This window comes from Mytilus trossulus, chromosome 9 (assembly GCF_036588685.1).
Source record: "Mytilus trossulus isolate FHL-02 chromosome 9, PNRI_Mtr1.1.1.hap1, whole genome shotgun sequence".
Taxonomy (NCBI): Eukaryota; Metazoa; Mollusca; class Bivalvia; order Mytilida; family Mytilidae; genus Mytilus; species Mytilus trossulus.
In genome coordinates this window covers 36337847-36355730 of record NC_086381.1, presented here as the reverse complement: position 1 = coordinate 36355730, position 17884 = coordinate 36337847, and the positions used below count along the sequence as shown (strand labels likewise).

Here is a 17884-nt window from a genome sequence, read left to right as displayed (position 1 = left end):
AGAATGATTTATAATTTCAAATAAAGGCACCTGATATTTCAAAGTAATCAAAAAGGCTAAATATGTTTCATATACTTTAATGGCTAAATGACTTTAAAAAATCTAAAAGAAACTTTTCTAATTTGTTTAAATCACAGTTTGAACTGATTCTAAAAGATAACAATTGATACACCAAATCGATTAATAACTGGTATGCCAAGGTCAAAATCACTCATGGAAACGTATAGAAAATTTAAATTAAAAAAAAAAAAAAAAAAAAAACATACACTGTAATTTCGTCTTAATTATTTTCCAAGTTCTCCATGATTCTGCTAGATTGTCTTGAGTAAAGATCGGTAAAATACTATTGAACAGCTAGATTGTCTTATGTAAAGATCGGTAAAATACTATTGAACAGCTAGATTGTCTTAAGTAAAGATAGTTTAAATACTATTGAACAGCTCAAGTGTTTCGATCAACAATCACAGAATGAATATTGTTTTGTCGGTTACATATTATGGATTTGTAATAAATAAGAGAATAAGTATAAAAAAGAATTAGTTTAGAATATATGCATATGTATGTCTAAAACATTATAACATCTAGAATCTCGTTTTCTATAACTTAAAAGAACATTAACTAAAAGTTATTTGTGAGGATATAGGTTTGATGGGACGAAAGAAAAGTAATTTTTGATTTTGTTATAACAGCAGTGTTGATATTCAAATTAAATTTGAAAATATATTCAGAAAAATTGGAATTCTAAATATCTGGGGCCGTTGTCAACGAAGCTGTTTAAGGACTGGATATGTCTTAGAATGATCTTAGGACACGTTTTCGTCCTTAGTCAGGTAAAAGAAAGTCTCCTTAACTAAGATATGTCCTAAAGTTGGTCCAAAAGTTAAAATATGTAAATAGGTGTCTTAGGATGGTCTTAAGAAAGTCGTGAAAGTTACGATACCCTTATTCGGAATTAAAACAACTTATATAACATAAAGTCAATAATAAAATATTAATACTATATGAAACTATAATAGTATACTGTTATTTGAATGAAACTAATTATACAAAATATTCTTCAATATATGTGTTAAAGATACAATTGTGTTTCGATATTTTAAATTTGAAGACAAAGTTGTTCAATCAAATACTTTCAGAGCATTTCTAGTATTCAATTTGGGTTTTTGGAATAATAAGTATATTACAAGAACTTTATCTGGGTGTTCCAGAACTTGCATGGTGCAAATTTATACATACATTGAGATAAGCCGGATTAATTTGGTGAAGTGCTGAAAGAACTAAAATATTGATTTTCTTTAAACAAAATCATTTGACATGGGCATTTTTCGTACCTCTCCTAAAAGTATGTCTGCCGACAACATATCAACACGCTCATTTGAAATAATTCGTGCTTCCTTTTTTGGGAGCTTTAAAATGTTTCTTGCATTAGCAACATTGTTTGCACATAATCAAATTGTGCAATAATAACTAAAATATGGAAAATATTTAAATTTCAGTTTGCAGAAAAAATTAAAACTTTATTTTAAACTAAGGCTTATTCAATACCAGTAATGAAATCAAGTGTTACTGTTTAATTTTGTTTTTGTAAGAAATGCATTTATATTTTTTTAAAGTCTATAATAACGTACCTATAAGTAATACGTTAAAAGTATATTTTGCGCGATATTTTTTCCCTCTCATTAAAGATGTATTTAACCTCCCTCTTTTCTCACGGGATGGTCCTAGTACAACGGTGGTTACGACTGTTCTAAGATAGATTTGTTGTACACCATTAGACGAGTCTCAAACTCGTCCAAAAACCATCCAAAATAAGGTTATGACATATCTGAGGATACTTTCATTGACACGGTCCCTGATGTTTGTTGAAATGCTAAGTTCATTTGTCGTTTTTGAACACTTAGTGGAATACAGTGTTATTTAATTCATGATTTTTTTGTATTGAATATGACTTGATACTTATTAAGTCAACTAGTTTGTTACTAGGGGTAAACTGACTGCACCAGGATCAATCTTTTACGTTAAAAAAACCCTTTAAAAGTGAAACTTGTTGATTTGCTGTGTGTGTTGTGGGAAGGGCATTGACAGGAACGGGGACCCAATTAATTGCCCCATTGGAACGCATTGAAAATCATTGTAAATACATAGGGTCCTGTTCATTAAATAATTTTGATAGCCACCTTGGGACTTCTGGTTCATGTTAGGCATTCATTTAGAAGTGTCTAAGTGCAATCTCAGTGCCTCATGACCGGCATTCCGTTGCAAAATTTTGTTTTTATTGACAACAGGGTCAGTCTGTCTACTTCCGGGAAAGAATAAAGGCTAGAATTTAGGCAATTTACTGTGTACTGACGCCAGATTACATTTAAATCAATCAAAATTTTTACAGAAATTCAAACTAGAAAGCCTACCTTTTCAAATAAATCTACATTCAGTTACAGAACTAGTGAAATAATAACACTACACAATTTATAACAAAAATTTTAAGAACTACATTCGTGGGTACCGGACTGGTTGCCCTAACTGGGATCCTATTCCATATTGATTTTTGGAATAAGATTGATAGCCCATTAGACTGAAATAAAAATTAAAACGTTATACTAACATAAAAATAGGATAAATAAATTCCATGAATCAAAAATTTCTTGACTCCTCTACAATCTGAAATCAAATAGCATTTATAGGTTTTCTATAAAATCAAAATTAACACTTTATTTGTCGATTAGTTTAATAAGATACCACAAACAACAGATATTGCAGTTCAATATCAATAAATGATGATTATTGATAGGTGCTTACCATACCAAAAACTACAGAAATATCAGGTTGAGAAATTGTAAGTGTGATTTGAGAATGAATCATTTCTTAACTCGACTCGACACGTTTAGCCTCCGGAGGGTATTGTACCTATTACTTCACATGGTAAATAAGGAACACGTGTTATTAGAAACATTCTGGCCTTGATTGCTTCTTAGTCCATCCTCATTAAAGTGTTTTTATAAGAACAATCTAGACTTGCAAATATAGGTAAATTATTTCCATATATAATATAAAATAAGTAAACAAGATAACTAACATTACTATAATTTTGTAGGTACAAACTTGAAAAAACTAGTTCTGAACTATATGTTACACTGGGTGCAGGATTTTGTTACCAAGGGGACTATAAATCTTGTTTGATATTTATCAACGTATTAGAAAATGCTATGTTGGCCATTCCAAAAATTCGAACAGGATATAGAGTAGAATGGCCGAACAGTACGTATTCATAATTTGTTTTGTATCATCATTACATATAGGACTGGAAATAATAAAAGAAATATTCGTGTGATGTCAAATACAAAACAAAATATAAAACCAGCATGAAAAAAAAAAAAAACACAAAATTTTGTATATTATGCGATAGCAAAATTCAAAACGAAAAGTCCATTATGTAATGGCAAAATCAAAAGCTCGAACACATCAAAAGTATTTAATATAGTCCCGTACTAAAAGTTTAACGGTATTACAACTATGTGTGACCAAAACTAACAGATAAAATGGGTAAACAAATAAAAAAATGCGATAGAGCAGACAAAACTTTGTTATTTTAATAATCACTAAAACTTTTTCAACAAAGAAAATCAAAATTGCATGTAGAAACTCTACAGAGTGAGAAAGAACATATAGAGAAAAAAAAGAAAGACTCGAAAACAAAGTACTCAACATCACAATAATACAATGGCGGGATATATAAATACAGAGCCGCGGAAAGAATATCACCAAAAATGAACTACCAATGTAGTTTGAAAATGTACAAAGACAAAGAAAAAGAACACTATAACAAAATCATATGCATTAATCATTCATATGAATGAGCCTGTTCTTTTTTTTTTAAAACATCTGCATTTAAATATACCACTTTTTTTTTTATCTTTAACATCAGTGATCTCTTAATTTAGTGTTTTGCTTAAAGGCTCTAAAATGGCCACCATTCAGGTGTCAAAGTTTATCAGTAAGGGTTATCAATAACAATTATTTTAATAGACACTGGTAGTAAAACATTCATATTGGCGTGAAATATCTGTACTTAAAATATCATAGTGTCATGAAATGCAAATAACAATTAGTGTTGATGGAGAAAAAAAAATGCAGAAATGTTATCGTCCCTTTAATTTATAAGATAACTGTATTGTATTTTTAACTTTTCTTCTTGTAACGTAGGTTTTACTGTCGCAAATTAAGTTTACCTAGCGATGCGTACAATCAAGTTTTACAAAGGACACGCTTTAACTGGAGTACAATTATCTCCTAAATTGCACGGACGATAACATGTCTGCAGTAATCTCCATTGTGATTGTTTTATAAAAAAATTCTATTTAATTAATATTTGGCTAAATAATCTATAAACGAAAAAAATCCACGAAGCTGTTGCATCGTCTTTAGCATCTTAACAATGTGGCGGCATAGATATACTCCTTATGTCAAACAGTAACAGTAGAAGTTTTTATACTTTTCGTACGCTTCGAAGTATGTTTAATAAATTTGATTGAAAATATAAGATGGAAAAGATGAATTTTATTTCTATACATAAATGATATTAATTTGAAGGGTATTTATCTAGTACAATGTTTACAAATTGTAAAGTGACACAAACCCGATTTTGAGGCACAAGATGTGAAATTATGTACCTAAAAAAATCGGAATCCAAAATAGTGGATTTCTTTGTTGCGGACTGACAGAACGTGAAATATAACCTTTTAAAATATATGTCAACGTCAAGATTGCATTAGCTGTAAATTTCCCTTGCTGTTTAAGAGCCCATGGTATATTCACAAGCAACGGCTTATTCTTTTCTGCAAACACTGATACGATTTTTTTCTTCACTTTTAATGTCTAGCAAACAAGAAAAAGTTCCTCGATGAATATTTACTGGAAGAAAAACAAAAGTCAGTAGGGAAGGAAGTTACGAAAAAAGAGAGGGAAGAAATAATAGAGAAAATGTGTAGTCTTTTAGGCTTGCCTGAGGTAAAGTACCAGTACCATAAATCATATTTGAACCATATTATCCAGAGACATTTATTGTAATTCCTCTAACCTATATCACTCTATTTCATATTCGAAGAATGTGCCTGAAGTTTTGAATTTCTCCAAAAAGGGTTCCACAAGACGCCATACTTTATTTTAATCCACGATCATGGATATATTTGAACTGAAGTTACTATCTTTTAAAACATAAACCATTTTGCTTTGAATGAATCTTTCTCTTAAATACTATGAGTTTCTGCTTATTGTTATACAACAATAATTACTTCTCCAAATAATATATCAATATGCTATTTATAATACATTTATCCGTATGCAGTTAAAAAACTCTCATATACATAATTCATACTTATCTTTAAAACCAGAACGTGATGGGATTATATATATTCACCAGGCAGATTTATTTGCTTATAACAACACATATAAGATTAATCTTTATAAACAGACCTAAAGGTACATTATAAATAAGAGATAATGAAGTGCCTGATTTAAGCACCATTTTTTTTGTTCTACCATAGGGTCATTATGTTTTCCGGTCTATGTATATACATGTATGTGTCTGTCCGTCCGTCTGTCCCACTTCAAGGTACTTCGAGATAATTTGTTATGCAATCAACTTAAAATTTCACGGTCCACATAAAAACAGACAATATTAGTGCGATTGGGGCATCCGTGTACTATGGTCACATTCCTGCAACTTTCTAGATAGCAAGGGCATACTATGTTTTTTCTTGGGGTTATTGCCATTTTAATTAGATTTTTTTTTTTTAAATATAAAACATATTTTATTAACAATCGCCTGTTACATCAACCCCAAGGGGAGCAACTAAGATTGCCCCAATTTTTACAGTCTCATTTGTCGGGGGAAAAGCAAATAAGAAAATACTCCCACTATAAATTATCAACATCAACCTTTAAAAATATTATCTATCCTTGTACAAATGTGCATGTACCTGCAATCATTATCGATCGATATATATTTACCTCTCACCATATATAATTTTTGAAATAAAGTATGTTTTGTATCTTTATTTATTTCTCACAAAGGCTACCTGTATTTACTAACAGTTTCAATGTTACCGTACATCAAGTCTTGTGTTATGTTAATTTCAATTACATTTAAATTCTGTTCGAGTGATCATTTACCACGTGCGAATTATTAAAGGGATGTGTTACAGTAGTTCATTCATAAAAAAAATGATTATTTAATTGTTTTTTGATTTCCAAAAAGGTTTTATTTCAAAGATATGGTGAGTAAATATTTGTTTATCAAATGATTTAATATAATAATTTAGAATTTTAATTAAAACTACTGTAACAGTTTGTCATCGTAACCCCTCTTAAACCACAGGACACAATTTTTAGAACCTTTGTGTTTATTAAGGACATACTATGTAGATGTGCATATCGTTAAGAAATTATAGGGAATTTTTTTTTTTCAAGAAGTTATGACCCGTTGAACATCGAATTTTGGCTAAACTTTAAGACTGCAACAGTCTGTCGTCGCGACTTCTCTTCATCTATACAACAGAATTTCATTAAACGTTGTACATTTTAGATGATTAGGACATACTTGAAGTTTGTTAATGTTCATATTCAAGAAATAAGGATTCATTTTTTTAAAAGAAATTATCCCCTTTGAGAATAGGTTTGGCCTACATACTACTGCTGGAATTTAGAGATAATAAGAACATGAGATGTTTGTGTGCATATCGCTCAAATATATTTTTGTCAAGTTTGTATAATCATGAGGCTATGCATTCAATGCCAATGAGGTGCAAATATTTGAAAACTGTGGACAAAGGTAAAAAAGGGGGGATTTTTAAAAATTGCAATTTGTTAAACTTTGGACAATTTCTCGGTAGTTTCTAATGATAACTCAGAATCTCTTTTCTATGGAAGCATGCTCTGTTTAAGGTGTAATACCACCAAATCATGGTACGTAACATCCGGTTGCATACGAAAGTAGGTCTAAAAAATATTCCCTTGAATTTGACCGTTGTAGGTAATTAATCCTTCATTTTATTGCAGTAAAACTATTTCTGTGTCATAAACATATGTCTTGGGTATTTCAAAACACCATTATTTTTTATTTGTGATTTCTATAGAAAATTTTGTAATCTTGAGGTTACATGGTGCCTATACCTTGTACACAGATAGAATAAGGGGAGAAATTTGATTGGTTAACTTCCAATGATGGTTATTTTCTTATATGCAAATAAATGTTATGTGAAACTTTTTCTATAGAACTGGACAGGATAAAACTTTACTCATGCCAAGTATTTCTTTATTTGAAACAAAGATAAATTCTGCACAATTTTTTGAATAGTGCAAATTTAACAAAGACTAATAGGGGAAAATCAATGGTGGTATTACACCTTAAGCTCCACGAATTCAGCTAGTCATTTTTATGTTATTACTAGAGATGATACCCTCACTTGCAACATGTAAGAAAAGGAACACAATGTCTTCATCTACGGAAATTATCGACAAAAGTATTCATACTTGAGAGTTAGCTATGCAACATATAAAGTTTGTATTATGTATTAAATGCATTAAGGAACTATGGAGCAATAAGTACTGTAAAGTTAGCACCCGGTTCATGATTTAAGAAAAAACGTTGATATTCCTGACTTATTATATACATGTCAACATGGACACTATAGTATATGAAGTTTGTTTTTATGTTAATATATAAATCAGTTCAATAACAATAGCAAATGGAGAATATGAATCTCCCTCAGGACAAAAATTAAAAATATAGCAGACTTGACTAAAAACAATCTGAAAGCCCGATATAACTACATACAAACACGATACACAGACACGCCTGGTAAACCATCTAATCTCAACCAAATGTTGAGACGGAAAAAAGTATTCTGGCACTTCCTGTTGAAGTTTTCTGGTTCAAAATATTCAAAATAAACAAAGGGTAGGTCGTCTTTTCGTCAATTTACTGAAAATCAATGACTTTTTTTGTAAAATAGGAGAATGTCATGCCGTAGATAAATGATAATTGTAGCTAATATGTCTCTGTTTGGTTCAAAATATCTGAAATTGAAGTCACAATCACTTTTCTCCTACGGATTATCATGTTTACTTTCTTTGAATCCGATAAAACTGCTATGATATTAATGACATAGCAAGAAAATATGTCAATTATTTGTGGATTTTTGTTATGCTTTACGATAACAACGTCTGTAAATTGCAAAAATATTTTTTGTCAAGCCCATTTTAAGCAGAAAAATGAAAAAAATCTAAATGGTTGGAAATAAAGGTATTGGTTAAGTCTTTCTGTCACAATGTTGAGACTTTCTGGTAACTTTGTGTCATAAAGTATATTATTGTTAACATATTCGCGCTGAGGTTTCAAAATTCAAATTAACTACGACTAGCAATCCTAAACGCGTGCAATATTACTATATAAATACAAAAACTGCTAAAATAGCTATGCTTAAGTTTAATTTAAATAATAAAATGTAATTTCTATTGTAAAAATAAAGTTAAATATATTTCCTAAAATGAACAACGAAACTTTATCAGTGAGCGGTACTATTCGAGTTTACCTTTTTGCGGTTAACCTGATAAATGTTTTCTGTCTGTGGTAAGTTAAAACCTAAATACTGATACAATTTCAAGAATTGTCGATAGAGAAATGCATGCTTTACAAATAAGATTATTTTATATTATTTATTTATTATTATGATTTAGATTACTTCGATTCCTAAAAGACTTTATTTAATGTCGAAAATGCTTACCTTTGTAAAGAAATGAAATAGTTAAGGTTTATGTACCCTTCTGTAGCCATTTTGGTACGAACTTTTCAATCTTCAATTGTATAAAAACTACAGATAAAATGAATAATAGATAGGCCATTTTGTACATATTCCAAGGGGAAACTTGATGCAAAGCATTATTTTTTAACTGGTTCCATTGCATTTAATAGAAAAAGAGGACTTTGTGGCAAATAAATCACGATTTTTATAGAAAATCCACAGCCTTTATCCTTGTACTCTCATATTTGGCAATTTGATGACTAATAGATATAGGATTATTGCATGCAGTGGTAGTTATTGGTTAAAACAAATATAAATATGGCCAAAATCAAGTACACCTTTTAGGGTGCGCTCGACTTTTGTGACTCAGCACGAGGTGTTTTGGAATTTACAGGTTGCTTAGAACTTTAAAAAAAACAACAACACTAGCACATCATAGAAAACCAAGTGAGTGATTTATGTTTCTAATTTTACAAGTTCGTTTTTGAACGAACTTTTCAAACTTCAATTGTATCAAAACTACAGATATAATGAATAATAGAGATAGGTCATTTTGCACATGTTCCAAGGGGAAACTTGATGCAAGCATTATTTTTTACTGTTTTATTGCATTTAATAGAAAAAGAGGACTTTGTGGCAAACAAATCAAGATTTTTAATAGAAAATCCACAGCCTTATCCTTGTATTTTCATATTTGGCAATTTGATGACTAGAAGAAATAGGATTATTGCATGCAGTGCTAGCATTGATTTCCTTAAAACAACTTTATAAATGTAGTTATTGGTTAAAACAAACATAAATATGGCCAAAATCAAGTACAATTTTTAGGGTGCGCTCGACTTTAGTGACTCAGCACGAGGTGTTTTGGAATTTACAGGTTGCTAAGAACTTTTTGTAAAAAATAAACACTAACACATCACAAAAAGCCAAGTGAGTAACTTATGTTTCAAATTTTATAACAAAAATCTCTGTATTAAAGGCTGTGGATTTTCTATAAAAATCTTGATTTATTTGCCACAAAGTCCTCTTTTTCTATCAAATGTAATGAAACAGTAAAAAATAATGCTTTGCATCAAGTTTCCCTTTGGAATATGTACTAAATGGCCTATCTCTATTATTCATTATATCTGTAGTTTTGATACAATTGAAGTTTGAAAAATTCGTACAAAAATGGTTTTAGAAGGGTACATAAACCTTAAACACTTTTCAATCGAAACCCTTTTCTAGGTGTAATGTTTCATACAAGATGACTTCTTAATGGTGGTGATAATCTATTTGTTAGTAAAATATGTCATTATATTACTTATTACAAAAAAATATCGATTTTGAAACTGCTTTATGCAGTCCAACTTAGCGTAATAACACGTGTTGTATTGAAATGATTATAACTTATACTGTTTGTGTACAACTGCATTCAGGGCACATCATTAATATTTGGTAATATTTAACAACATTTATAGTATACCCCAGGCCCCGTCACACTAGGCCATGATCGCACCACGATCTCTATAAAAAAAAATAACGCTTTTGGCGATTGTACTGCGATTGTGCATATCGCAGTATTGTAGTGGTACGGTCTTGAGGTCTTGAAGATCGTATTGAGAGTAGCCAAAATGTTCAAAACAATCGTGATATGTGGTTGCGAAATCATGTCTAAGTAGGAGAGCGTTAAGGTCGTAGTCCTCAAAGATCGCTGTGCCATCGTATCTTGAGCGCGATTTAAGTCGCAGATACATTTACTGCGCTACGATCTAACGTCGATGTTACTACTACCTTAATACAACCACTAGACTATACCTTATTAATGCGACACAACCACTACGACTAGTCTACTGTTATGCTTAGCAGTTCAAGACCGTATCCTTTACAAAACTCGATTCTAGTACGATCAAGCCCGGTGTCCTCATCACGCTCTTCTTAAGACCTGACTACGATCATATTACTACGACGATTTCGAGCTCTAAAGTCCGTTCAAAGGTTTTTAACATGCTAAAATTTTCCTACTGGATCAACCGGACGTCGACTGTTAAAGTTGATACTGAACGGAATGAAAAAGATATGGACGGACGTCTAACGGATAACAACATACTTTTCACGGAACGAACGGATTGAAAAAAAGTTAGCCGTTCGGCGTCCGTTCGCGTTATCTGGTAAGGTATGACCTGAGATTTGAGCCCATGTTACATTTTTTTTTAACGATAACAAATATTTTATTGCATGTTACACCTTAACGGATAGCGCAAACGGATTACTTTTTACAATCCGTTCATGTCCGTAAGACGTCCGTTAATTTTCGTATCATGTCCGTTCAACATCCGTGATATCCATCAATGTCCCTTCTGTCCGGTGGAGAATTTCGAGCATGTTCAAAACTTTAAATTATTGGACATTCAACGGATGAAGTGTCGGTTGTACATCCGGTTGTCCTCCGGTTTTGTTACGGATGTACATGCGTTCTTAAAGAGTGACAAATCTTAACTGAAGGATAATACCTTGTATACTATAAATATATATATAAATGAAGTATGATTGCCAATGAGACAACTCCTCACAAGAGACCAAAATGACACAGAGATTAACAACTATATGTCAACGTACGGGGCTCAAGAATGAGCAAAGCCTTTACTGCATAGTCAGCTATAAAAGGCCCCGAAATGACAATAGTAACGAGAAAACTAACGACCTTATTTATATAAAAAAAAAAAAGAACGAAAAACAAATATGTAACACATGAACAAACGACAACCACTGATTTACAAGCTCTTAACTTGGTACAGACACAAACATACATAATATTGCGGGGTTAAACATTTTAGCGTGATCCCAACCCTCCCCTAACATTTGACAGTAGAATAGCAGTACAACATAGAAACGAACTATAAAAATCAGTTGGAAAATGCTTAATTCATCAGATGGACAAAAATACAAGTGGACGTATATATCAATTTCATTTTCAAAATCAAACACGGCGTATCAATCTAGGACAAAGGAGGGTTTATGTTCATATAGCATTCATGTTTACATTTCATGTACTCGTCCTGAATATGCATTTAGTTAGAAAATGAGTATTTCAATGACTCATTAAAACATCAATACTACAATCTGTGCAGTTTTACTTCTGTTCATGTTGATTATAAACATAGAAAAAAACGTAATAGAAAAATAACTGACCCACTGACATTTTACTTTGTGAAATTGCTACCCGTTGATATATAATTTGACTATGAATAAAGAGACAAATTCCTGCGGCACGTCTATGTATGCTTTATAAAGAAGGAATCCCTTTCCACTGTATGAGGCAGAATAAAGGTCTAGTGTTGAAGAATCAAAGTTAAGCACTGATTATGCATGTAAATATAGCGCAGGGGATGCAAATTGTCCAGTGTTAACTATTTTTAAAACTCAGTTCTGTATATATATTAAGTTTAGTGCTGATGTTCCCCCCCAGCACTGTAAATGTAAAGTATAGCGATGTAGATATTGAAATGCTAGCTACTGCGATGTCAGGTTAAGCGATGTAGGAATAAATTCCAGCGCTGGAGATATGAATTACAAAATTATTCACTTTATAGCTTCTGTGCAAAACTGCTTCTCTAACGCTAGACTATTAATTTCCAGCTAGAACTTTAATACAGAAAAAACACAGCTATTCACTATTCACTATTCACTTTATTACAACCAAAGGTCTCTTTAGCAGCTGCCTGTCATAACTATACAGACACGAATAAAATGACAGTTGAAAAAGATAAGATTAAAATGACAGTTGAAATGTCAAACAATACACGGCAAGTTTATGAACTATGGCGGTTGTACATTTGTATGTATAATTGATACTAAGCTAGTTGAAAATTCCAATCACCAGAAGATCTCATCATTGTTCCAGAATATCTCAACCGATACCAGAAAATCTCAACCTGATCTACTTCATAGAATATTTACCTTAGGTAGCAGGTACCAGTTTTGGTGTACCAGAACATGTGTCCCACGCAGAGAAATTTTGTTATAGTAAAGCATTGAGGTATATAATTGCATCATGTGGACTAAAAAAATAATTGAATGTAAATTCTAGGCTAGTATACTACACAAGTAAGTAGTTGCATACACAGGTTGGGGATTTCCTTCACACATGGGTCCAATCAGATGTCAAAATTGTGGTCTCCTCACTTGACGGCATCCAATCAAAGTAGTGAAAATATTCATTTTTTTGTAAACAAAAATATCTTGAGATTTTGATGGTAAGGATAGGTTCGGACAATGCTCTAATTCACTAAATATCCTTTATCTCTTGAATTTTGCCTAAAATTCTTGTCGGCTTTTAGCAGGATTCTGCAGGTGGGCAATAGATTGGTATCAGAGCATCACATTTTTTGCCTTATTTACAATGCATTTATAAATTTTTAAATCTCCATGCAGGACAGACACCCACATTTAAAGGTTTTCTATATATTTACATAAGCACGCACACATCTTGGTTCCTTGAAACTATACATTTTATTTGTATATAAGCTTGAAGGAATTTTCAAGAAAATAAAATCATAAATCCATGAAATTCTAAAGATTTATTGTAAAATAACTGGTTTCTGCCACCTTAATGAAATTATATTAGTAAAGAAAAGGGGCAAACTGTAATTTTATATTGATTAGGTTTAAGAAAAATACTAATTTACTGATATTTACGTAGTTTATCAATGATTTCACTGTCATTTTGTCAATAGCTGACTGCACTGGTCACATTTACCTGCAGGAAAAAAGTCATTCCGATGTCATTTTAAATCATATTGGTCCGTGTTATACACGAAACAAATCCTAATTCAATTATATATGGCATGACATTCCCCTATTTTACAAAAAAACTCATCGATTTTCAGTATATTGACGAAAAGTCGACCTACCCTGTGTTTATTTTGAATATTTTGAACCAGAAAGTCTCAACAGAATGTGCCAGAATACTTTTTCCGTCTCAACATTTTGGTCGAGATAAGATGGTTTACCAGGCGTGACAGAGATATTACGATACAAATGAAGCTGTCTGTGTATATAATACACTTACACTAGACATCAATATGCACATCAATTTGAAAAGGGAACGGAATACAAGAAAAAAGATGTGGATGTCATTGTATGTTTTGCAGCTTTAGTTGAAGAAACGCTTCAAGTCTGAAACTACAATTCATCATGTATCACATATAAGCTAAAGACCGTTATAGCAATAAAACATAACTGTCTTGATTTGACTATGATGCAACCCCCGAAAAACTGTTAACATTTTATATCTGTCTCTTCAGTCGCTTACAAATCCTGCACACAATTTCTTCACAGTCTATATATATTGAAAAGATTCCGCTAAAAATGTTTCTTCGTGTGTTTGCAAATCGAATCATTGTGGTGCGATAGAGCATATTCAACTACAAATCTTATCAACCCATTTTTATTTTCAGGAGCACACAGAAATGTCTTACAATCTCGTATTGTTCTGCATTCAATCACTCGAGAAACCTCAGACCTACCACCATTTGAAATATGCATTTTCTCTATCAAGCATTCACCGTTTCACATTTCAATATGAATATATCTCTTTATTTTTTGGGGGCTGATTTTGTAGAATGTTCAATATCATATCAACCATACTAATCCACGACACCTCCGAAGTTTTCAAAACAAGCTATGTTAGTTTTCTCGTATTAATTTTTTTACATCTATTTTTGTAGGGCCTTTTATAGATGGCTTTGGGTATTGGATTTGCGCATTTGTAAAGGCCATACGGTGACCTAATTTAGTTGCTTATTTCTGTCATTTGGTCTCTTGTGAAAAGTTGTCCCATTTGCAATCATGCCACATCTTCTTTTTAAGTACATCACATTTTGTACATAAAATAGGCCGTAGCTTTTCTCGTAATATTAGTTTTATATTTGTCAATTAGGGGCCTTTTATAGCTGACTATGCTAAATGGGCTTTGCTCATCGTTGAGGGCTGTACAGTGACCTATAGTTAGTTGTAAATTACTGTGTCATTTTCGGTCTCTTATGGAGATTTGTCTTATGAGCAATCATATTGCATCTTTTTTTTATATATTATAACTTTATAGGCGTCTTCGACCAGATTTCAATAACTGTTGTACCTTTTTACATGAAGAGTTTAGACAATACGATGTCTGATCAGGGCGTACTGGTTAATTCATACATGGATATCACACACTTAAGTACAGATTATATTTCCGTACAGTATCACATGAGAGTGCATTTTTATAATTATCCATATGAAAATAATTGTCATCTAGTTACCAGTCAAAGTGTTTATCAAAGACATGAAAGAGCTCGGAAAAATTGTAAATTTTGACGAAAGCAGATGAAAATAACTTGAAATTTTAAACGATTGTTTTGTCCGCACCATGAAGGATCTGGATGAAAGGAACAATTTTACCTAGCAAACTGAACGACAACGAAAATTGTATTCTTTAAAAAAACAGATCATTATGTAGACTTCCTATTAGTTTGTGCACTGACTGAATTGAAGTATCCGAAGCAAAGTATCTTTTCTTTTCACACCGTAGCTTTAGTTAACAATGCATGCTGAATAATGCAACACCTTTCATTGAAAGTACATTTTATATATGGTGCTTATTTTTACGAAAGATGGTTCATCAACACACGCATTTTTTTTTCAAATTCAGATGCATTAAACTGTACAAGTAACGGCTTTTTAACACGACCTAGGCAACTTTACTTGCTTGTACTGTACATCTGTACATCAACCACATAGACACAAGTACTATCACTAGTAACCCCAATTTAACTTGATCGGACAAAAACGTGTTAACGGTGTTTAAATGAAATTAATCGTCATTTGATAAAGATTGACAAAAATTAAAAACCATTTTTAATTTATTTCAATGCATATCAAATCATTTTAATGCCAGTCAAATAGCTTCGCTTGCGGTCGTTCAATGTAATTCAAGTTGGTGGTAAGTTACGTCAAACAAATAGGCCACGCCCCCGTTAAACTATTTCAAACTGGTATCAATTCGTTTTAAACCGTGTTGCGACCCGAGCTTTTAACAGGTAAATCACTCAAGCAAAACAACATCGATGTATCTTTCGTTTATTTGTTTCAAACTTTATCGACTTATATATATAAATGCGTGTATTCTTATTAAAGTAATATACTTCACAATTTAAACAAATGAATGATCAATACACGTAACATATAAGGAATTTAAATAAAAACAATAAAATATTGGTGCACGGTTTAAAAAATTCAAAACTTGTGAATCTGTTAAAAATAAAATAGTTAGATGTTTAACATATTTTTAATTTGCCCGAATGCAGTAGATCTTTATCTCACATATTCGTTTCAAAACTTGCTGAGTGCTATGAAAACTTGTGAATGTAAGTAACGTATGGTCCATTGCAATGACTTACAAACTTTAGGTATTCCTGTATATTTCCGTTTCTCTTTTTCTGTCTTACTATAGTGTACTCGTTAATTAAATATAGACACGAAAATAAAAGTATCTTACAAAAATTATTTATTTTTCACATAGTTTAAATCGATGTATCTTATAGTTTCGGTCAACAACAAATATTCCCTAGCTGTATATTGATATATGAAATAGCTTGTAATAAAAACAATGTTGTGTTAAATAATAAAATGAATGAACATAATGTTAACATTTGTTGAATGTAATAAACAGTTAAGTCTTGTACAACATTGCAAATAAAGGAACAGCTCAAAAAACTTTTAAAACTGTGTCAAATTGTAATATCGGTCACTGACGCGAAACAACCGTTAATTGCGGACAAGCAGCACATTACGGTAATTGTGAATTGTGGTTCCGATTCTGTAAAGGGATTATTGTGCTGTCATTCACCGTGACGTACAAAAAGTCTTGCTTTAAATAAAAATATATTCGGTATATATGAGATATATTTTAGTCTGCGATAACGATGGGTTGGTTGATTTAAGTTTTACGACCTTGACTTGCTCTAAGTCGACATTCTCTTACGTCTAATGCATTTTATTTTCGTTTAGGGCATATTATATAAGTCTACCTACCAAATTGAAATCAACATAAACATTATTAAAATAAACAAGAATGGAAAAGAAACAATTATGCACTGTTGCTCTGATATAATTTTTATTAACTATATTTTAGCGGTAATGTCCAAATTAAAAACTAATTGTCGTACAAAAAAATAATTTATCGAGGTGCTTTCGTTGAAGTTCGCGTTACATATCAAAATGAATGTCATTGGTCGGAACGTTTGCAAACTTTCAATCCAGGTGTTCTCATCGAGGTCCGCGTTCATTTTTCAATTCAATACACAATATTTCATCTAGGTGCTTTCGTTGAAGTTCGCGTTACATAGTAAAACGAATTTCATTGGTCGGAACATTTGCAAACTTTCAATCCAGGTGTTCTCATCGAGGTCCGCGTTCGTGTTTCAATTCAATACACAATAAGAAGTCCAATATGGTAAAAAAAAAGAATTTTAAACTGAAATTGAACAAATAATAAATAATAAAAAATATAGTTTATATAAATATGTAAATATTTATTTAAGAAAGCTAACAATAAGATGAAAAAAAATATGTGATGCTTAAGAACAGCCTTATGTTGGAAATTTTAAAACAAAGTTGAAACAAAGGCTTGTCTTCATATCAAATTGTTTTCACGGCCAATTTCTTGCAAGAAGCAAACTCCCATTACTTCACTGTCGCCCCTGCATGTTTTTGCGTGATCCATGCATGTTTCTGATTTACTTGTCTTTTGTTCATTTACTGTCCTACTGTATGGCTATAGTCTAAGTGTTAATTGTCATTTGAAATACTTTAAACTTGCTTATACTGGTTGGTTCCACGTGAATCTTATGATAATAGTTCATGCATAAATCACCGGAATTTGGTACACGTAAAATGCACGTAATTTTTAAAAATTACATTGTTAAAATAATATCTTTTTTTCTAAAATTTAATTGAAATCATTAAAAATACCTTCATATTTTTGCAAAGTTCAAGTGAAAAGAACATGAAAAATTTCACGTGTGATTCATTTGAATTACTGAGTTTTTTACTCCATTATTTAAGGC

The 17884-nt window shown here is 31.5% G+C and overlaps 1 protein-coding gene across 1 annotated transcript in view; it reads left to right on the top strand.

The window, feature by feature from the left end:
• Nucleotides 1–2774: 2774 nt before the first annotated feature.
• LOC134684586 (uncharacterized) overlaps nt 2775–17884 on the top strand; it is a 57255-nt gene continuing 42145 nt past the window's right edge. The window contains exons 1-3 of the mRNA XM_063543882.1: nt 2775–2833; nt 3092–3255; nt 4877–5004. Of these exons, the coding sequence (XP_063399952.1) occupies nt 2775–2833; nt 3092–3255; nt 4877–5004 (351 nt within the window). The remainder of the gene's footprint in view (nt 2834–3091; nt 3256–4876; nt 5005–17884) is intronic.